Genomic DNA, 22,192 nt, shown 5'->3' on the forward strand with positions numbered 1-22,192 from the left:
CAAAAGAGGACTAGCATCAGTCGAGGACTAGTGACAGCTGAGGACTTGTGACAGAAGAGGAATAGCGGCAGAAGAGGACTAGCGGCAGAAGAGGACTAGTGGCAGAAGAGGAATAGCGGCAGAAGAGGACTAGTGGCAGAATAGGAATAGCATCAGACGAGGAATAGCATCAGACGAGGACTAGCGGCCGATGAAGTCTAGCATCAGACGAGGACTAGCGAAAGACGAGGACTAGCGACAGACGAGGACTACCATCAGAAGAGGAATAGCATCAGATGAGGACTAGCGGAAGAAGAGGAATAGCATCAGGCGAGGACTAGCGGCAGATGAAGACTAGTATCAGACGAGGACCAGCATCAGAAGAGGAATAGCATCAGATGAGGACTAACGACAGATGAGGACTAGCATCAGAAGAGGAATAGCATCAGACGAGGACTAGTGGCAGACGAGGACTAGCGGCAGAAGAGGAATAGTGGCAGAAGAGAAATAGCATCAGACGAGGACTAGCGGCAGACAAAGACTAGCATCAGACGAGGACTAGCGACAGAAGAGGAATATTGGCAGAGGCCTGGCCTGATGTGAGAGGCCTGATGGCCAAACAAGGCCTGATGTGAAGCAAAGCTTGCACCCAAATCAGTCACATACCTGCGTGATGCAAGCACCAGTGAAGGCCACAGTGACTGCCACAACGTTGACAGTGAGCTGAAACTGCAAGAATTTGGAGATGGAATCGTAAACGTTGCGGCCCCACATCACTGCTTTCACGATACTGCTGAAGTTGTCATCTGTCAGGATGATGTCAGATGCCTCCTTGGCAACGTCTGTGCCAGCAATCCCCTGGTAGAATATGGCCGGAACCAGGCGTCAAAAGTGTTTACCCATAACTTAAGTACTGTATTCATTCATTGGCGATTTGTAGAGTTTGCAAGTTCAACCTGGAATTATTAGGAATTGAAGTTTTAAACTAGAACTGCACTTGGTAGAGCGCATACCTCCGCCAGGCTGAATAGTTTACATTTTGTATCCCAGTGATAGGCCAGATCAGCCTCCAGGCCTTAACAAGGATCTAATCAACTTGTTCTTGTCACCTACCCAACTCATCCACCAAGTTTTGTCCGAATCTGTCCACAATGTTTTGAGATATCGTGCTACATATAGTTTTTGGCCATATCAATGGTGAAGAATCACTTTAAATTCTAGTATCCAGATCTGGATCCAAATCTTCACCAAAAACCAATTAATTCGTCCTTGTCACCCACCAAACCGAATTTAGATCCATAAGTTTTTGAGATATCCAGCTCACAGACAAACAGACAGACAAACGGGTGAAAACTTAACCTCCGTCCACCTTTGGTGACGGAGGTAACCAGGACATTATGCCTACATCATCGTACCATTCTTACGATTCTACATAATGTGGACATTCTTTCTGCTCAGACCCAATGCAAAGAGAAACTTGAACGCCACTCAGTAGAGTGCATACTCCCGCCGTGGGTCAAGTTGGAATAGTACGATTTCACAAAAGTTTGAGGGAGTAGTTCAGTGACAACACAAGACAAGACAACACAAGACAAGACAACACAAGACAAGACAACACAAGACAGACACTGCACAGATATATATTTAGAATATATAGAAGATAATGTTAAAAAAAACAAGGCAATTTCACTTACATTTTCGGATTCCGCGTTCTATTATATATATAAGTGAGTGTATTTTGAGGCATGTGTGACTTCAAATTAAATTGTAAGCCAGAAAAACGTTCGTTTCATTCCTTAGGGATACAACATGTAAAACTGGCCCAAACGTCAAAACAAAACTCGCTCATTTTAAGTCGTACAAGCTAATGCGACCACTCATTCTTCTGGGAAGAATCCCGTGCACATGCTGGTCACACTTATAAGTCACCTAAGTCTTTATAAGTTCATCACTCCATCCCCGTCCTCTGGTCGGCTCAGCACACTCCCACTCATCGTCCCAGCGCACCTGGTCACAGCAACGCACACAATCGCACCTCCTGTCTGCGAACCCTGGCCAAATCACCTGAGTTCATCCCCGCCGTACAAAACAACATCAAGCTCACCCTGTTCAATACCCGGTCCCTCAACAACAAGTCCCTCATCCTCAACGACAACATCCTGGAAAATAAACTGGACTTTCTCTGTCTCACTGAAACCTGGCAACAACCTCTGGACTACTTCCCACTCAACCTCACCACACCCAATGGATATTCCTACATCAATAAACCACGCTCGGAGGGCCGAGGTGGTGGAATTGCCGTTATTCACCGACACGACATCAGGACCAGCCTCATCTCCATCGCGTCTGCTCCATCATTTGAACACCTGGCTTTTAAACTCTCTGGTCACACACAGTCAGTCATGGCTGTTGTCTACCGCCCTCCCAAACCACACCCATCATTCCTGTCTGATTTCTCCTACTTTCTGACCCAGCTATGTTCCCTCTCCCCCTCAATCCTCCTCCTTGGTGATTTCAATATCCACATGGACTCCACTGACTCCACGATAACCACTGACTTCACTGATTTACTCACCTGCTTTAACCTCACTCAACATGTCAACTTTCCTACCCATAACCGTGGTCACATTTTGGACCTTGTCTGCTCTACTGGATTAATCTTGCACCATCTCTCTGGCTCCGACCTCACCCTCTCTGACCACTTAGCCATCACTATGACCATCAACATCCCCGCCCCAACACCAAGGCATTATCGCACTATCAACTTCCGTAAGCTAAACGCTCTTTCACCTACCTCATTCTCATCAACCCTCTCTGAAAAAATGTCCGCTTCTCCCTTCGTTGACCTCCACACCCCTTCTGATCTCACTGACTACTACAACCACACTCTCTCCTCCTGCCTTGACCAACTTGCGCCTATAAAAACCAAAACAGTTTCTTTCACCCATTCTGCTCCCTGGTTTACCCCTGAACTCCGCCTGATGAAAACTCGTGCTCGCCAACTTGAAAGACTCCGCAATAAAACAGGTCTCACAATTCACTCCCAAGCCTACAAGGACCACCTACAACACTACAAAGATGCCCTCTCCCGCGCCTGCTCTGCCTACTACTCTCAAATTATCCACTCTGGCTCCGGAAACCCAAAAGCACTCTTCTCTACAATAAACAAACTCCTCAACCCCCTGAACACCACCACCCAGTCCTTCACAGTAGACAACTGCATCTCCTTCCTTTCATTCTTCCAACGCAAAGTTGAAAACATCTACAAACAGCTTGACCACCGCCGCACCCGCTCCCCCTCAAACCACCTGCCCCCCCTTATCCTGCCATCCCCTGTCTCAATTCTCCCCAATCTCCCCTACTGACCTCTCTGAACTACTCATGGGAATGAAAACTGCCACCTGCACTCTTGACCCCATCCCCTCCAGCTTTGTCAAGTCCTCCCTTCCTGCTCTCTCTCCACTTATCATTGCAACAATAAACTCCTCCCTGTCTACAGGCATCGTCCCACCATCCCTCAAAATTGCTGCTGTTACCCCCATTCTGAAAAAACCTGGACTAAACCCTGACACCCTAAACAACTTCAGACCCATCTCCAACCTACCCTTTCTGTCGAAAGTTTTGGAATGCGCTGTAGCCGCTCAACTCAAACATCACCTCTCTGCCAATAACCTGCATGAAACATTCCAATCTGGATTCCGCTCCAACCACAGTACTGAAACTGCTCTCCTCAAAATCACCAACGACCTTCTCCTCTCCTCTGACGCTGGCAACCTCAACATTCTCATCCTCCTCGACCTCAGCGCCGCCTTTGACACCATTGATCACACCATCCTCCTCACTCGACTTGAAACCACCTTTAACGTTACTGGCACTGCCCTCTCTTGGATTAAATCATACCTCTCTGACAGACGCCAGTTCATCTCCATCAATAACTGCAAATCCCCCACTGCTCCCCTCCCCCAAGGTGTCCCCCAAGGTTCAGTTCTTGGCCCCACTCCTCTTCATCCTTTACCTGTCCCCTCTCGGTCACTTAATCCGCCGTCATGGTCTCCAATTCCACTGCTTCGCCGATGACATCCAGCTTTTCATTTCCACCAAGTCCATCTCCACCGCCACCCACTCTATCCTGACAAACTGCATCACTGAAATAAAATCCTGGCTTCAAATTAACTTCCTCAAACTTAACTATGATAAATCTGAAATAATCATCATTGGCCCAAAAACGCTCATAAAATCCACCAATAACTTTGCCCTCAACATCGACGGTATCCCAGTATCCACCTCCCCTCACATCCGGAATCTTGGCATCATCTTTGACCAAACCCTCTCCTTCGACAAATACACTAAACAGATCACAAAGACAGCCTTCTTTCACCTGAAAAACATCGCCCGTCTCCGTCCATCCCTCTCCTCCATGGCTGCAGAAACCCTCATCCACGCCTTCATCACCTCCCGTCTGGACTACTGCAACAGCCTCCTCTATGGTTCACCCTCAACAATCACCAATAAACTCCAATACATTCAGAACTCCGCTGCCCGTCTACTCACCCATTCCCGGACCGGTGACCACATCACCGCCGTCCTTTACAAGCTTCAGTGGCTCCCCATCTCCCAGAGAATCCAGTACAAAATCCTCCTCTTGACCTACAAAGCCCTCCATAACCTGGCCCCATCCTACCTGGCTGACCTCCTCTCCAGACACACTCCCAACTGCAACCTCCGCTCTGCTGGTACCAACCTCCTGACCCCCCCCCCCCCCAATCTGGACCAAATTCAGATCCTGGGGGGACAGGGCCTTCTCCATCGCTGCTCCCACCCTCTGGAACTCACTACCTCACACCATCAGAGACTCCTCCTCACTCACCACATTCAAAACATCACTCAAGACCCACCTGTTCAACACTGCATTCAACATTTAACCCACAGCATTTAACCCCTGACTATCTCTTCTCCTTCTCCATCCTTTTTACTTTGAGTATTTCCCTATTGATTCTTGTTTTTTGCAATTGTTTTTATGTTTTGCTATGCATTATGTTTTGCAATCTGTCAAAGCGTCTTTGGGCTCCCTGAAAAGCGCTATATAAAATAAATGCATTATTATTATTATTATTATTATTATTATCAAATACTGACACCGCGATTGACATTCGCTGAGGTAAATGTTGATATCTCTTCCGAGGGGAGAAAAAACAAAAAAAACAGTTTTAAAGCATTATACGTATCAAACGATACATTTTATGAAACGAGGAAACCTTATACTTACTTTAGTGGTTTTAAAATGACAGAATATGTCTTTATTTAAATATATAAAAAAAGAACATTGAAGATGACGCTGCTAAAAAATACACCGCTCTAACGCATAACCACGAGTTTAAACTACATTTACAACAAATATGAAAACTATTTTCATATCACAATGTTAAATATAGAATATATAGAAGATAATGTTAAAAAAAATGAGCCCTATCTTCGAAAGGTAAACAATCCTTCAAAAAATTCCTGGATCCGGAATAATATCCTGAGCTTCACCAAAAACTAATCAATTCTTCCTTATCCCAAGGGCAATCATCCCACCAACTATCATCCAAATCCGTTCAGAACGTTTCCAGATATGTTGTTCACAAACACACGCGCACACACACACACACACACACATACACACACACACACACACACACACACACACACACGGACGGACACGAGTGAATGCATTACTCCCTGGCGGGAGTAATGAAGACTAGACATCCAACCCATGAAAGACTATCCAGAGATAACAAAACAGCCATTGAGAGTATATTAGTAGAAGGAGGTGAAATAACAGTTTATATTGTGCACGCCTTTTTTCATTGAGATCGAGGACAAGGAAGAATACTGTTGCGGATATGGGATTTGCATCCATCCATATCCGCTTGTAAATATTCCCCTATTTCCTCAATACTTCCAAACTATCCCCAATCCCCCATTCCCTAGTCCCATTTTCTGTAAACAACACTCTGTAGACCCGACCTCCCCCTATTTCCCCCCATTAAATGTCGCATCCAGGTCCACCGCATCTCACGTAGACAACTATAGGACATCTTGCTAGTTATTCTTAGTCTATGTCAGTTAAGGACTCGTTTCCATTAATTCTGACCCTTTGTTGCACCAGAATGTGATTGTATGGCACCGTTAGGAAGTTTAGGACCTCCCAATACCTCCCCGCAGCTCTTCCTCACGGTTCAGAAACAACAACAACAACAACAGCAACGGCGGCGGGGTGCACAGGGAGTGCGCCTCCTCACTCCGGCTTGGTTGGTAGGGGGTGTTGGGAGGGCACGAGGCCTTCCCCACGAGCCGCCATCAAACATGTGCTCGACGGGGTTACCAAATAGGGGCTCCCTGTCAGCTCCTCGTCAAGGGCGGAGCCCGGTAACCCCCGCACCCAATGGAAGCGGCGGACCGGTCCCATCTGGGGCGGAGCCAACCAGCCGAGGACGTGTCACTCCCCGTTGAGCATGCGCAGCCGAGGGAGTGGTGACGTCAGATGCGCGCTGAGCTTGAAGCAAGAGAGACGTTCCTTCCGAGCGCTGTGAGGCCTCCCTGCATCTCTTGGACCGTGTTTGATCCTGTCCCCGAGCCAAGGTGCACCTTGTGCTATCGAACTACCTGTCCCTTCCTGCCATCAATCCCTGTGTAAGTCAGCCTTGTTCCGTTTGTCTGTGGTCTGTCTGGGATAAGATAAGATAAGATTTAAGTGCCCATCTCTTCTGTGTCTTTTACCTCACTCTACCTTGTAATCTACCCCTTTTCTCCACCACTAATTATACCCTCCTCCGGAGGTCTTGAGAACTGTACCCCTTGCGTCGTTTCATTTATCCCAGTCGTTGTGTCCTTTCCAATCATTGATTTAGCGTAGCGCGATTTGGCCAACGTTCGGGTGGAATCGGGTGAGTTGGGGAAGAATCGGGGGAACTGTTAGGTCGCGGCAATACCACCGCTCGGTAAATAACATCTAATCCGCGATCCGTAACAATTGGTGTCGAGGAGTGAGATACGAGGCCCGAAGCGCGCTTAACGCGCTCAAAATTACAAGCAGTTGGAAATTGTTTTGTTTTTAAAGGAAAACCCGAATTTTGAAAGTCGCGCTATGGCAGATCAAGACGGCTGGGTTCCGGTAGAGGAGAGTGAGGCAGGGTCGATCCAGGACCAAATTGAGGGACAAGAGGAGAGCGAAGCAGTGAGGGCGGCAGGTTCGCAAAATGGCGTCCTCGCGCACGAGGTTTCGGGCGCGCAAAATGGCGCCACGCACATGGCTACGGCGACCGCGACCGCGACCGTAGCAGCGCCGCTGGTGGATTCGAACCTTTTTTTTCTGCAAATGAGGGCCCTTATGGGACAAATGGGAGACCAAATTGGAGGTTTGAAAAACAGTATAGAGGCTCAGAGTGAGCAAATGGGGGTAATGGGGTCCAATAGCGAGAAATTGAGGGAGGACATGGGGGCCAATAGCCAACGGTTAGAACAAAGGATGGGGTCAAATAGCGAGAAATTGAGGGAGGACATGGGGGCCCAGATCGGAGGGTTAGGGAGTAGAATAGAGGGATTAGGAAACAAATTTGAGGGACTAGACAACAAATTTGAGGGATTAGACAATAGATTAGGGGAAATACAGGAGGGGTTAACGGGGGTAGAAAACAGAATGGCCGCTCAAGAGAATCAAATGGAAGGGATGAAAAAGGGGTTAGAGGGGTTAGAAAACAGTATGGAAGGCAAATTGAGGGACATGAGGGACCAAGCGGAAAGGGAAGTTAAAAAAATGGGGCAGCAGATAGAGGGGGTCAGAATGGGGGTAGAAACTAAATTGGATGCTCACAGGGAGGAAATGGAGCAGATGAGGGTGGCATCTGGGCAGGAGATGCAAGTGATGGGAGAGGAGATCAGAAGAGGTGTGAGTGAGGAGGTCGGAGGAGTGCGCGAGGAGGTGAGGCACTGTGAGGAGCGCATGGAGAAGGAGGTGAGAAAGGGGACTGTAAAATTGCAAGGTGGTATAGAGGAGTTGACGCTGGGAGTTGAACAACTGACAGTGGGACAAAAGGAGTTGGGGGACCAGGTAAAGAAGAACACAGCGGTAATAGAGGGTTTAAAATCGACACAGAAGGAGATGAAAAAGGACGTAGGGGTAATTAAAAAAGAGTGTCAGATGGTACATGAGGACCTGACGAGGAAAATGAACAAGGTGGTAGAGGTGATGGAGGTTAAAGAGCGGGAGGTGCGGGAGCACATAGAAAAAAATAAGGTGGAGTTAGAGGAAGAACTTAAGGGGGCGCACGAGGAGATGAAGGAGGTGAAGCAGAAATTAGAAGAAGTGGAAGAAGGGGTGAGCGAAATTAAGAAGCGACGGAGAGAGGATAAGAAAGAGATAAAGGAGGAAGTAAAAGAATTGGTCCAAAGTCTGTGTTCGGATCGTGATGATGTGCTCATTAACCGGATGAGGGATTCGCAGGTGATGGAGGAGAAGCGAAGAGAAAGAGGACCCGGTGTAAGTGGTGACCAATATGGTCGTGCGTATGATGCGCCAGGTGATTTAATAAGCTTGGGGGTCGAGATGGACCCGGATGTTCGTGAGAGGCCAAGAGTGAGGTGTATGGCTGGTCCGGAGGGTATGGAACGAGGGTGCGAGCGAGAGGGTCCGGTGATGGGAGAGGTGCGAGGTGTGAGTGAGCAAGGTTGTGGTGGTATGGAATGGGTAGCGGGTTGCGGAAGTGTGACCCATGCATCGACACCAACAGGGGTAGTTTTTAGAGGGACAGGGGAGGCACGGGAGCCCCTTGGGGGTAATGTACTGTAGGGGCCCGGCCGGTTCGGCCCCGCGCTGACCCCGCAAGGGGCGACGCACAGGGTCCGGCAGGCGGGCAACGACTCACATACGAGGTGGTCCCACAAGGTCCCACTCACGCCGTATGACGGTGGGTAAGGGTGGCATCCCTGCCACCCTTCCCATGAGGGGGGCAGATGCGCTATAGATTATGGGGTGTATGGCAGTGAAAACTAGCCCGGGTGGGTTAGGATATTGTGTGTAGGGATCTAGCGAAGATGACATTAGGTAACGTTAAGGTTAGTTAGTGACAAGGATACCTGTAGAGGGGACGCAGGTAGATTAGAGTGGATGATAATGACGAGGGAGCGCAATAGTTTAAAGGGACGACTGGGAAGCGCAAGTTTCAGAGGGGAGTAGTTAGATGAGATGATGCTGTGTGAGAACTGGACAGGTGTGTAGAGCAGTGTATGAGTAGTGAGTGTTGTGGATCAGCGCGAATGCGCTTGGGGGAGAGAAGGGGTGCAGGCGGCACCAAGTATGAGAGCACAGGTGTGCAAGTACAGGTGTGTGGAATACATGGAGTATTGGAATGAGTGGTGTGGAGAGAGTTGGAGTAAGTGGTACGGAGTGGTGTGCATGGTGCGAAGGTGTGGATGGGGGAAGAGTGGACCCCTTTCATGAGTACCCGGGGCGGGTAGTGTAAGTGTTAGGTAGAGGGTATAGGTAAATTGTGGTTGGATATTGGCATTTGTGGTGCAGTTGCAGAATGGTATTGTGGATGGGTGCATTGGTGTGGTGAAATTGGCTGGTCGTGTGGCCTGTTAGTATGAGTGTGAATGGTTGGGCACTCCGCCACTGTTAGATGTCGGCCAGGTGAGGCCGCAGGTGGGCTCTGGGAGCCGTTAGTGTCAGTGGGTGCCTGAGGATCCCGGGTGTGGATCGGGCAGCCCGTGCCAGAGAGGGCACTGAGGGGGTGAGAGTGCGAGAGGGCCTTCCCCAGTTAGTTAGGTTAGGGTGAGGAGCAGGTGAGCTCGGTAGGCAACAACAGTGGTGGAGGTGTGCAGGTGGGCGGACCAGCTGGGAGCGTCACACGACCCAGCCACCGAAATTGTGCGGGGGCACCGAGTGATGAATCGGGGGAGTGAGACCCCAACTTGAGAAGCACCACAGTTTGGTCAATGGGAATTGGCTTTTAGAACCCATAGTGTAAGTTAGCCAATGGATTGGCAGGGAAAGACCCCGGGTAATGTAAAGTTGTTAAAGTCATTTAGGAAATAGTTAGGATTGATGAACCTGTCGCACCATACGCAGCCACTTACCTGAGGTGGTGATGATGACTCCACACCTGTGTTCCTTTGTTCTGTGTTGCAGGAAAGGAGAATTGCTGTGTGAATTTGTGAGACGCATCACGACGTGGATGAGACATTGGGGTGATTCCATCTCTCCCTCCTTAGGAGGGACTGATGATGAATTGGTGATGGCAAATTTTGATGTTGAGTTGGAGATGGCAAATTTTGATGAGTTGGAAATGGCAAATTTGATTGGTTAGGAGGGAGAGAAGACGAATTTGGTTTATGGGAGGAACGGGGAAGACAGTAGGGACGTTTGTTGATGTGTAAAGTAGATGTTTATGGGTAGTGTTGTGTTTTGTGGATACAGTAAGGGGTAAGGGAGGGGCAATGTAGGTTACCTGGTGGGGGGGGGGGGGCGTACGGTAGGAACGTACCTGTCTCACCTGGTTCCCATGTGCCCCCAGTGTGCATTACCTAGTATTGCATGCACTTTTGCACCCTTACCACCTTACTCACTTGTCTTCTCTTGTCTCCCACCTCCGAGGATCTGGCTTTGGGGCAGAGAGAGAGAGGAGAGAGAGGTGCTGGCTCCGCAGTTGTGGGCCTGTACTTCCGCTGCTTGCTGCCTGGATCGATACACCATATGGACCGCAATTTTTGTGGCCGCCCACAATGGACCGCAGTTCTTTTGCGGTCAAGCACCACCCGTGGATGGACCGCTGGGTCAACGTGGCACCTATGCCATACAGGTGAACCACTTTTAGTTGGCCCCCCTGACGGCCACAATTTAGAAATGGACGCGGTTGGCGCCTTTCTTTATTTCTAAAGAAGCCAGAAGGCCAAGGGCACTCCATGAAGGCAAGACCAGCGGCAGATCATCGGCCGGCTGCGACACCACCGGTGACCATGGACACTTGATTGTGCCTTTTTTATTGAACACTTTATTGGTGCACCGGATGGTGCTGACTGTACATAATGGGGTGGTGCTTTTGGTGCTTGGACGGGGTGCTCTGCACATTATTAAAGGCCGTAGGGCCACAGGGCACTCATGGGTTGGTGTATCGATGCTGGCATGCGTGCTCTCTCTCTATGCATAACATCTGCATGTGTTCCTCAAAGAACAGGTCCTGGATCGTAGTGTAAATATCAGTCTTGTATAAATGATGCTCCCTACCGGCTGTATGTTTAGTTTGAGGATGCTTTCCGCGATTCGGTTATCCTGTGGGTGTGTTTCTGTTAGGAGAAGGGTGCAACGTCGCAGGGGGACATATTTACTCATTTGTGAACATCTGTAAAACTGTCGCACTCAGGGTTGAGTTAATAGTAGAGGGAACTACATCTGAGTGCCACACTAAAGTAGGTAAAAATTTATCGGGTCGGGCCGCCCCGAGGTAGAGAAGGGTGCAATGTTGCGGATATGGGATTTGCATCCATCCATATCCGCTTGTAAATATTCCCCTATTTCCTCAATACTTCCCAACTATCCCCAATCCCCCATTCCCTAGTCCCATTTTCTGTAAACAACACTCTGTAGACCCGACCTCCCCCTATTTCCCCCCATTAAATGTCGCATCCAGGTCCACCGCATCTCACGTAGACAACTATAGGACATCTTGCTAGTTATTCTTAGTCTATGTCAGTTAAGGATTCGTTTCCATTAATTCTGACCCTTTGTTGCACCAGAATGTGATTGTATGGCACCGTTAGGAAGTTTAGGACCTCCCAATACCTCCCCGCAGCTCTTCCTCACGGTTCAGAAACAACAACAACAACAACAGCAACGGCGGCGGCGTGCACAGGGAGTGCGCGTCCTCACTCCGGCTTGGTTGGTAGGGGGTGTTGGGAGGGCACGAGGCCTTCCCCACGAGCCGCCATCAAACATGTGCTCGACGGGGTTACCAAATAGGGGCTCCCTGTCAGCTCCTCGTCAAGGTCGGAGCCCGGTAACCCCCGCACCCAATGGAAGCGGCGGACCGGTCCCATCTGGGGCGGAGCCAACCAGCCGAGGGTGTGTCACTCCCCGTTGAGCATGCGCAGCCGAGGGAGTGGTGACGTCAGATGCGCGCTGAGCTTGAAGCAAAAGAGACGTCCCTTCCGAGCACTGTGAGGCCTCCCTGCATCTCTTGGACCGTGCTTGATCCTGTCCCCGAGCCAAGGTGCACCTTGTGCTATCGAACTACCTGTCCCTTCCTGCCATCAATCCCTGTGTAAGTCAGCCTTGTTCCGTTTGTCTGTGGTCTGTCTGGGATAAGATAAGATAAGATTTAAGTGCCCATCTCTTCTGTGTCTTTTACCTCACTCTACCTTGTAATCTACCCCTTTTCTCCACCACTAATTATACCCTCCTCCGGAGGTCTTGAGAACTGTACCCCTTGCGTCGTTTCATTTATCCCAGTCGTTGTGTCCTTTCCAATCATTGATTTTGCGTAGCGCGATTTGGCCAACGTTCGGGTGGAATCGGGTGAGTTGGGGAAGAATCGGGGGAACTGTTAGGTCGCGGCAATACCACCGCTCGGTAAATAACATCTAATCCGCGATCCGTAACAATACATTTCATAGAAACATTGTCCTCTCACCATGGCAAATCCAACATCGGCCTTCTTCAGTGCGGGGCCATCGTTTGTGCCATCTCCAGTCACAGCCACGACCTGCCGCTGAACCACACAGGTGCTGTCAATGATGCCTACAGTGTGAGAGGGGATGAAACAACACGCCCTCAAAGTGGTTAACCCTCTGCTGGTTACAGAGCAAAGCCCAAAATTGTAACTTCCAAAGTGTTTCATCCATTGCTGTGTCAATAAGTTATCTGACACATTATCCTCTGACTGCGTATTCATGTGAAACGTCCCTCAAAAGACTTGAAGTGGATGATGATGTCATCGGTGGTGAAAACTGATGGTGGTTAATCGGTACGTTTGGACCATCAATGCCTTTTGCATACTTCCAAGGCCTTATTCTGGCAAAAGCTTGCAGTCAGTGGCCCAACTTCCACAAGTGAAGAGAATTGACACAATGGCCTTGGACAGTTACCTTTAACGAGTGTGTGCTTGTCCGTTGGCGAGGAACGTGCAAGAACACGCAACGTGGGCCAGACCTTGTCGATTCGTTCCTGCTCCACCTGCCATGTGAAGCAATGAAATGTTTTGTAGTAGTGGAGCGAGATGAGATTCTTTGAAAGCCTTAATAGTCAGGTTCACTATGTTAACAAATATAATTTCGTTCAAAATTTTGGTAGATTAGCAAAACTATACATTTTTGGAATATTCAGAGCATGAGGAATCCAAAAATTAATGTTTACATTTGCACAGACACCTGCATGGCCGCCATTTTGGATTTTGAAAATGGCCGCCATAAAATACATATTTTGCCCTATCTCGGCTTCCAGTCAACCTAGAGACTTAATTAAATATGCTAATCCTATGTTTTCTGGGTCAAGGAATCCAATAAAGGCCTCAAAATAGTGCTCAGGATTATAGAAAAGCAACAAACAAAGGTAATTGAAAACCATTGTCTTTATATTTGTGATATAACTGTATTACATAATACATGATATTGCAAGTCCTTTGAAGTTATAGGTTGTTATAGGAAGTTATAGGTAGTATCAGATTGACCTATAAGTCCTATACGCAGGATCTACGAGGTCTATACCGTTCAGGAATATGCTTTTACAGATCTTCATCACTGTCCTGAGTGTCATTTTCGCAAAGGTGTCTACGCAAATGTAAACATTAATTTTTGGATTCCTCGTGCTCTGAATATTCCAAAAATGTATAGTTTTGCTAATCTACCAAAATTTTGAACGAAAAAACATAGTGAACCTGACTATAAATATGAGGTTTGTCTGAAGAGGAGGTATTTGATGTGGACCGGAATCGAAGGCCTAAGCTCGAACCATACCTCTCCGCGCTCGTTGCGGATCAGCCGATTGAAATCTTTTCCTTCGATGCAGAGGAAATCGTCCCCAGGCAGCAGGATCCCACACTTTGCGGCTATTGCCCTCGCTGTGTTGATGTTATCTCCAGTTACCATGCGCACGGTGATGCCTGCTCGTTGACACTTTTTGATTGCATCTGGCACCTGCAAAACACACAGCCCTTCGTTAGCTTTTTGCAACCACCATTAGTGCGTTCCTTGCACTCAAATTATACACATTGATTCAAAAATGCGTTGTGCTTTAAGGTTCCACATGTCACATTTTGTATGGAGACGGCTCACCTCCATCATTTGTTGCACTCCCCCCCACCCCTCTCACCTGTGGAACCAACTTCCTTGGTCGATTTTCCATCTCATTCTTCCCTCCAGGGCTTCAAGATGGCTGTTCAGCTCCACCTTAGGTCATTCCCCATTCATACTCATGATATTTTTTACCCTCGTTAACCCTCCCCAAGCACACCCCTTCCTCTCCAGGATATTGCATTTTTAGATTTTTTACCCTTCTGGAATCCGCCTCCCTCTCTCGTTCCATTTCTCTTTCATCCCCTCACACATTCTTCCTCTTCTGCTCACCCATGAATGTCCCACTGCTGTATCCCTCTAACCTGTTGTTGGTGTGTTTCTCCCTTTTCTGTTATGTGTTCTAGCTCTTCTATGAGCCTCGACATTGTATACAATTTGTTTAAAATTCAGCAACCCTTATTTGAGTTAAAAAATTTTTTTTTTTTTTTACGGTCCTCTTCATCGAGTACATTTTAAGGGTTATTTGGATCTGCTTATATCCAGAGGAAAGAGACAGTAATTGAGAGTGGGGACATGTCGTCCACAACCATGATCTGTACGTTCTACCCCCGTTAACCCTCCCACAAGTGCAGCACTTTCCGTGTTTGCAGTTTTTCCTTCCACTACTGTGATTGAGAGTTTACAGGTGAATCCATCTTGTACACCTGTGCCTTCCTGTTGCCATCATTCGTACCCACATCCATTATTTCTCCAACTCTCCCTCTATTTTGTCCCTCACCTCTGCTGTTGGTGTGTTTCTTCCGGCAACCCCACCTCTTTCCCACTGTTATTTTCTGTTACTTCCTGATCCGTTCTGCATTCTAGCTCCTCCACGAGCATTGACTCTGTGTACAAAAATAAGGACAATACCCCTGGGCACTCACCTGGTAGAATAAAGCAGTATACTACGTCGGCTAAAGGTATTTTAAACAGTATCACGGTATTTTAAACCAATTTCAATGGTTGCCAAAAAAACAGGGCAGCATGGACAATCATACTAACGGAAGAAAACAATAAAAAAATACCTATTTTGGAGGGAAACTAAATATCCCCCCCCCCCCCCAACCGGAGACCCCCTTAGACACCGATTTTTCTAATGCTGTGAACAAACGGAAAGAACAAACGTAAACAGGAAATGAATGGAACGTTTTTTTTAAAGTCACTTCGGAATTGTATGTGTAGTTTCCGAAAAGAAAGTAAATACCTATTTTGGGGTGGGGGGGGGCATCCCCCCCCTTCCCCCCTCCTTCCCGTAGAGCCGTGACCAAACTTGAGTTCCAACTTACCAATTATCATTTGTGCCAAGTTTGGTCACAATCCCATCAGCAGTTTCGGAGAAGTTTCAAGTGTTTACAGACTGACGAACGGACGATGCGCCCTCGCATAAAGCTCCCTGGAACTATATGCTGAAAAGCACTCAAACATGGATATATGATTTGCACAAGTTAGTATCAGAAATAACAATTCCCCCCAATCACCCCCACCCCCCTTCCCATGCCTCCTCCCCCCAAGCCCTCTCCCTCCCACAGATCTCCCGATGTCCCTGTTCTCTGCTGTTGTACTTGTGTGCTTCCCTCTCTCTCCCCATCTTGTCTCTCGCTTACATCCTGATGTTTCACAAAGACGGTAACCTTGGTGTTGGTTTACCTGTTAAGGTGGCTGACTTGAGATCTTCATGTCCTGAGTTCAAGCCCCTGTCATTCTGTCATATTAACACTGGTTGAGTTGACTCAGCCTGTCATCCTTCTGAGGTTGGCAAAATGAGTACCAAGGGACTGGTAATGGGGGGCGTCAGCCAACCAAAGTTTTCAGAATCATTGTAATCTCCTGCGATGAAGCCAACTCCGAGGGCCTTTCACTCACCTCACCGCAGGCAGATTTACCGATATGAACAGTGATGTGGCTTTTGTTGAAATTCTACGTACCAGGAGAGAGTAGATCGACTCCTGACGAACTCTTCCTATATAAACGTGCAGCTCCGAAGTAACACGGTAACGTGTGCAAAGCGACTGAGAAACAGGTGTAGCGGCCGCTTCCTTGTTACAGATTCGGCGCATACTCTTCACACATAAACGTGCGACTGAGAAAGACGTGTAGCGACCGCTTCCGTTTTGCAGAATTCAATCTTTTTTGATTCTCTTCATCTTCATAAGCAATTTCTTTTTATCTCTTCATCATATGTCAAATTATGATGAATGTACAGCAGAGATTTGCTCAGATTACTTTCTGTACATGTTGCACACCATATGCATGTATGTTGTTTTATAATGCTCGTCAGCCTCATGTTGTATTTTGTGTTAATCCAATTGCATACCTGCACACATTTTAAAGTTTAATTATTCAGAATTTGTTTTGTTTTTAAAATTCTTCACTTTATTGTTATTCAAATTCAGTTTGTCAATGCGCAATTGGTTGCTTGAATGTCGTGCACCCCTCCAGACTGGGGGAACATCTCCTGGGCTGCAAACGTTTCAGACTGAGGGGAGGGCGGGGGGGGGGGCAGGGAGAGGGCACTGCCTCGATATAACAGGTCCAAACCAGGGGGACACTGACTTATTCTAAAAGGTCCAGACTAAGGGGACATCGACTGACACTATAACGTCCAAATTAGTGGGACACTGTCTGGCTGGAAAAGGTCCAGACTACAGGAACACTGTCTGTCTGGAAAAGGTCCAGACTAGAGGAACACTGTCTGGCTGGAAAAGGTCCAGACTACAGGAACACTGTCTGGCTGGAAAAGGTCCAGACTACAGGAACACCGTCTGTCTGGAAAAGGTCCAGACTAGGGGGACACTGTCTGGCTGTAAAAGGTCCAGACTAAGGGGCCACAAACTGACTCTATAACATCCAGACTAGGCGGACACTGTCTGGGTGTAAAAGGTCCAGACTACAGGAACACTGTCTGGCTGGAAAAGGTCCAGACTAGAGGAACACCGTCTGTCTGGGAAAGGTCCAGACTAGGGGGACACTGTGGCTGTAAAAGGTCCAGACTAAGGGGCCACAAACTGACTCTATAACATCCAGACTAGGCAGACACTGTCTGGGTGTAAAAGACCCAAACCAGGTGGACACTTCCTGGCTGACTGGCTGTAAAAGACCCAGATCAAGGGGGACACTGACTGATTCCAAAAGGTCCAGACTACATGGACAATGACTGACTCTATAAGGGCCAGACTAGGGGGACACTGCTTGGCTGTAAAAGGCCCAAACCAGGGAAACACTGACTAGCTTCATGTTGACTAGCTTCAGCTTCACTGATTCTACGCACCTAGTGTAGGCTAGAGCTGTTAAATGCCCAAACCAGCGGGACTCTGTCTGGCTGTAAAAGGTCCAGACTAGGGGGACAATGACTGGTAGCAAAAGATTCTGGAGTGTGTTTTGAGCAGGATGCTTTGCCAAAGGAAGACGTACAGCAAATAAATCTGGAGTAAGGATTCATCTTGGCTTGTTTTGGGAAGTGATGCAACAGATTTCCTTGATGTTTGGAGGAGTTTGACTTCAGGTGCTCCAGGAGAGAGTCCATGCAGTGGCTTCACCTGTTTTTTTACTGAGAAAATAACTGCACCCACTGCATCTATGAGTGCTGAACTGCTGTACTGCTTGGTACTTCCTCTTCTTTCATAAGCAGCACATGGCAGGTTGTAGCATCATTTTCTGGGGGCACAGCTGTACCACTGACACAGAGCTACCTGTAGGCTAGAGCAGGAATTTGCAATTTGTTCAGGAAGCCTATCTCTATCTCTTTGCTGATGACTCCACTCTCTGCCGCTACATTCCTCATCCCTCAGATCGGCAGTCTGCAGCCTCCTCACTCTCTGCAGATCTGGACAAAATCACAGACTGGTCAAACAAGTGGAACATGTCTTTCAATCCTGACAAATCTCACACTCCTACTATGTCTCTCCGAAAAGACCGACTGGACAACCCTCCCATCCACTTTCTGAATAATCCTCTCCAAGAAGTTCTGTCACTCAAGCTTTTGGGTCTCACTATCTGCCATGATCTTTCCGGGGAAAACCACATTTCCAATCTGGCCTCCAAAGCCAGTCGCCGACTGGGCATCCTCCATCGTGCGAAGTCCTTCCTTGGCACACCTGAGCTCCTCACCACATACAAGGCTTTCATCCGCAGCTCAATGGAATACTGTTCTCCCCTCTGGGCCGGTGCTCTTGCCTCACTCCTAGCTCGGCTTCACGCTGTTGAAACCAAAGTTTTCAGAATCATTGGAATCTCCTGCGATGAAGCTAACTCCGAGGGCCTTTCACTCACTCACCGCAGGCAGGTTGGTGGTCTTTCCGTCTTCTACCGACTCCTATGTGGCCTAGCTCCCCCAGCTCTATCTGCGCTCTGTCCCCCAAATATTCCTACAGGTCGCACAAGATCTGCCTGCAACCCTCTTCTGGTTAAACTGCCAAAATCAAGACTCTCTATTCACCTTCACTCCTTCATTCCTCTTTTCCCCCACCTTTGGAACAAACTCCCTCACTCTCTTCAATCCCACTCCTCCCTCCAGGTCTTTAAAACAGCTGTTCACCACCATCTCTTATCTTCCCCCATCCAAAACCTTGATCTTTTCTACCCCCGTTAATTCACCCCAGATCCACTTTTTTTTTTGAAATCCGACTTATTTCTTTCCTGGAAGTTCCAGCAGTGTCCATGTGTTTTATACCTCCCCCCCCTCCCCGACCCCCCGCCTTCCCATGCCTCCTCCCCCCAATCCCTCTCCCTCCCACGGATCTTCTGTTGTCCCCGTTCTCTGCTGTTGTACTTGTGTGCTTCCCTCTCTCTCCCCATCGTGTCTCCCGCTCCTTTTATTGTATGTTTTGTGTGTCCGTTTGTCTTTTTTGTGATTGATGTTAGCTCTTTCACGAGCCTCGATCTTGTAAACCAAAAAAAATAAAAAATAAAGCCGGCAATACTTTTCGCGAAGGACACCATGGGAATCTTTGATGTCCATCAAACAAATACTGACAGATGGGATGCCCGGTTTAACGTCCAAGCCGGGGATGGCACACACATTGGCGAATCAAGCCTGTGAACACCAGGATGAAAGTTTATAGCTGGGTCTGGATTTGAATCAAGGCTGGACAGCTCAGAGGTGAGTTTGCGTACGTCTTGGCTATACTAGCAACCCGCTTTCATGCATATTACCATGAAACTGCACTCTTCTACATAATCTGCCTTTGTGAAAAGCTCTCGGGGAAAACAAAAATACAACTGTGGTGTGAAACAGCATTGTGGGTATTTGATATTAACTTCTGTGCAGCCATTATTTCATAAATAATCCCCAGGTGCTGCCACCATCGAGTCGAGAGATGAAATGTGTAACAAGATAGCAAATAATAATCATTACTTACTAACAGAATCCCAGGATGGCAGTTTCACCTTCTTTCTCAGCTCAGCAGGTGAGGTACATCCTGCTAACAAACTTGGACGCTTTACCTGGATCCACACTTCCGATGCCAATGATTCCACTGAAGTACGTCGCATGAGACCAACTTAATGAAGTTCAAATTCCGCAAAAAAAGGTCTTTGCAAAGGATCCCGGGAAGCAATGTTAGACGACATTTATGATTTGGAAGACCTATTTGTAGCACAAGCCTCATTAAATGTTGTTCCGGACAGGCATTATTCAAGCAACACAAGTTGTTTTTGGTGCTGCCATGGTCGAATGCAGGTCCTCTCATCCTATTCTGCCACTGGCTGTGAGGTCAAATGTTGTCTACCAACAATTCATTTTTCGAGTCACTCCACAGGAGTCAAGTGTAATATTCCTGGACACCTACACAGCATGGAAGACACCTGGTTCATTCTCAAAGTTATGCCACTAAAAGCGTAATGTTCCTGAACAACTGCAGAACTTCCATCGGGCTCAGTGTCGATCAATCATTTCGTTAAACAACCCCTGCGCATGTATGTTTCCTTCAACAAAAACAACACACATCAAGCACAGAACAGCAGGCCTGACATATAATTACCCTGCGCTCGCTAAGCGAAAAGTGGGGTTAAGCATTCAGCTACGTACGTGTGCCGTGTGCCGTATGTGTAAGCATTTTAAAAATTCATTTTCTCGGCAACCGTTGGTCCCAATTGACACGAAATTTTACCATAGAAGCGCCTTCACCTGTATAATTTTTCTATTCATAATTATGACGCCATAGGTCACTTGGTACGGACGCCATCTTGGAAAAACTTTACACCTCTATATCTCCCAAACCGCTCAATGGAAAAAAATGAAACGTGGCTCATCGTCAAGTACTCACCATGGGGAATAAGATATGTTGATGGTGATGTCACCGGTGCCTTAATTATGACGTCATAATTCGACAAGTACAATACTTATCCAATAATTGTGAATTTTTTTTCTTAGCAACTGTTGGTCTGATGGGCATGAAATTTTCACCATAGGAGTGCCTCCTCCTCTAGAATATTTGAATGATAATAATCTGGACGTCATAGGTCATGTGGTACAGGCGCCATCTTGGAAAAACCGAAAAATGTTGCCCCTCTATATCTCCAAAACCGCTGCATGGAAAAAATTGAAACATGGCTCATTGTAAAGAACTCCATATGGGGAATAGGTGTTGTTAACGATGACGTCAATGGTGCCATAATTATGACGTCATAATTCGACAGGGACAATGCTTACTCTGATCAGTTTGAAATGTATTTAGCGTGATCTATGCAACAATTATATTAGAGAATATAAATTTATGATGTCATCGCTCACGTGGTCTGGTAGTCATATTGGATCAAATAAAAAAAATGTTAAAAAACAGAAGAGTTGGCTCGCAACAAGTTGACTGCGCAGGGTAAGTATTCTATGAATACCATCTCGTTTCTAATGCCATGACTTGTTATCGCTTCTGATTCAAAGTAAAGGTAGCCTTATGAATCATCACAGCAAACAGGAAGATTTTTGATTGGTTTTAGAATGGAAAAAATTTCAGCAAACCATCAACTTACCTCCGGTCTCACTGGATCCTCGATTCCCACAACAGCGATGCAGGTCAGTTCATTCACAATGCCACCCTCGTCCTCCCAATCTGGCTGGGGCTGAGCAGGAAAGTCCCGGTAAGCAATGCAGATGGTGCGTAGGCCTTCGCTAGCCATTGGCTCCACAACTTTAAGCACGACCTCCTCGCGGTCACGAGGGCGGAAAGCCCGAGGCTCACCATCAGCTCCAAGGGTCTTGCAACACCTGCAGGCCAAGTTTCATCAGGAGTTCAGTATCGTCATAGATAGTGGTGTTGGGGGGAATTGACGAGTATTTGTATTGATACTTCAAGTTCTTTGATGAACAATCTAACGCATACGATAGTGGGAAAGTGAGGGTGGCTTGGCTTGAAGTTTGGGGGTCTCATTGTTTGAATGCTGGCCTCATGCTCCTGTGGCGGCTAGGTTTGAATTCTACACACCATGATTATTTGTGTCCTCTTTCCTAATGACCTTCGACTATAGTTACACCTGTCAGAAAATGCCATTTGCGGCTCTAATCTTAAGGCATACCTGAATAAGTATATACTGTGTGTATGTATATATATATATATATATATATATATATTATATATATATATATATATATATATATATATATATATATATATATATATATATATATGTATGTATATATATATATATATATATATATATATATATATATATATATATATATATACGCAAACACACACACACACACACACACACACACACACACACACACACACACACAAGTGATTGCAAAACCCTGTCTCCTCCTGTGCACGGGACGGGCTAATGAAACTGACATTATCCGACACATATTAACATTAAGCAGACCCATCATTGTATCACGTTTAGCTGTAGCAGATAAAGTTAAAGGGGGGAAACTATAAAGCATCTCCAAATGTAAAGCCTGTCTGCATCT

General features: G+C 47.2%; 1 protein-coding gene across 6 annotated transcripts in view; it reads right to left on the bottom strand.

Moving 5' to 3' along the window:
* The window catches only part of LOC137425570 (plasma membrane calcium-transporting ATPase 2), a 211,145-nt gene that overhangs the window by 53,649 nt on the left and 135,304 nt on the right, over positions 1 to 22,192 (bottom strand). For all 6 annotated transcript variants that reach the window (XM_068114130.2, XM_068114134.2, XM_068114133.2 and 3 more), the window contains 5 exons: positions 21,253 to 21,487; positions 13,969 to 14,148; positions 13,102 to 13,189; positions 12,648 to 12,754; positions 646 to 837 (listed from right to left, as the gene is read on the bottom strand). In XM_068114130.2, coding sequence (XP_067970231.1) covers positions 646 to 837; positions 12,648 to 12,754; positions 13,102 to 13,189; positions 13,969 to 14,148; positions 21,253 to 21,487 — 802 coding nt within the window. The remainder of the gene's footprint in view (positions 1 to 645; positions 838 to 12,647; positions 12,755 to 13,101; positions 13,190 to 13,968; positions 14,149 to 21,252; positions 21,488 to 22,192) is intronic.

This window comes from Myxine glutinosa, chromosome 4, assembly GCF_964187855.1.
Source record: "Myxine glutinosa chromosome 4, kmMyxGlut1.1, whole genome shotgun sequence".
NCBI classification, from domain to species: domain Eukaryota; kingdom Metazoa; phylum Chordata; class Myxini; order Myxiniformes; family Myxinidae; genus Myxine; species Myxine glutinosa.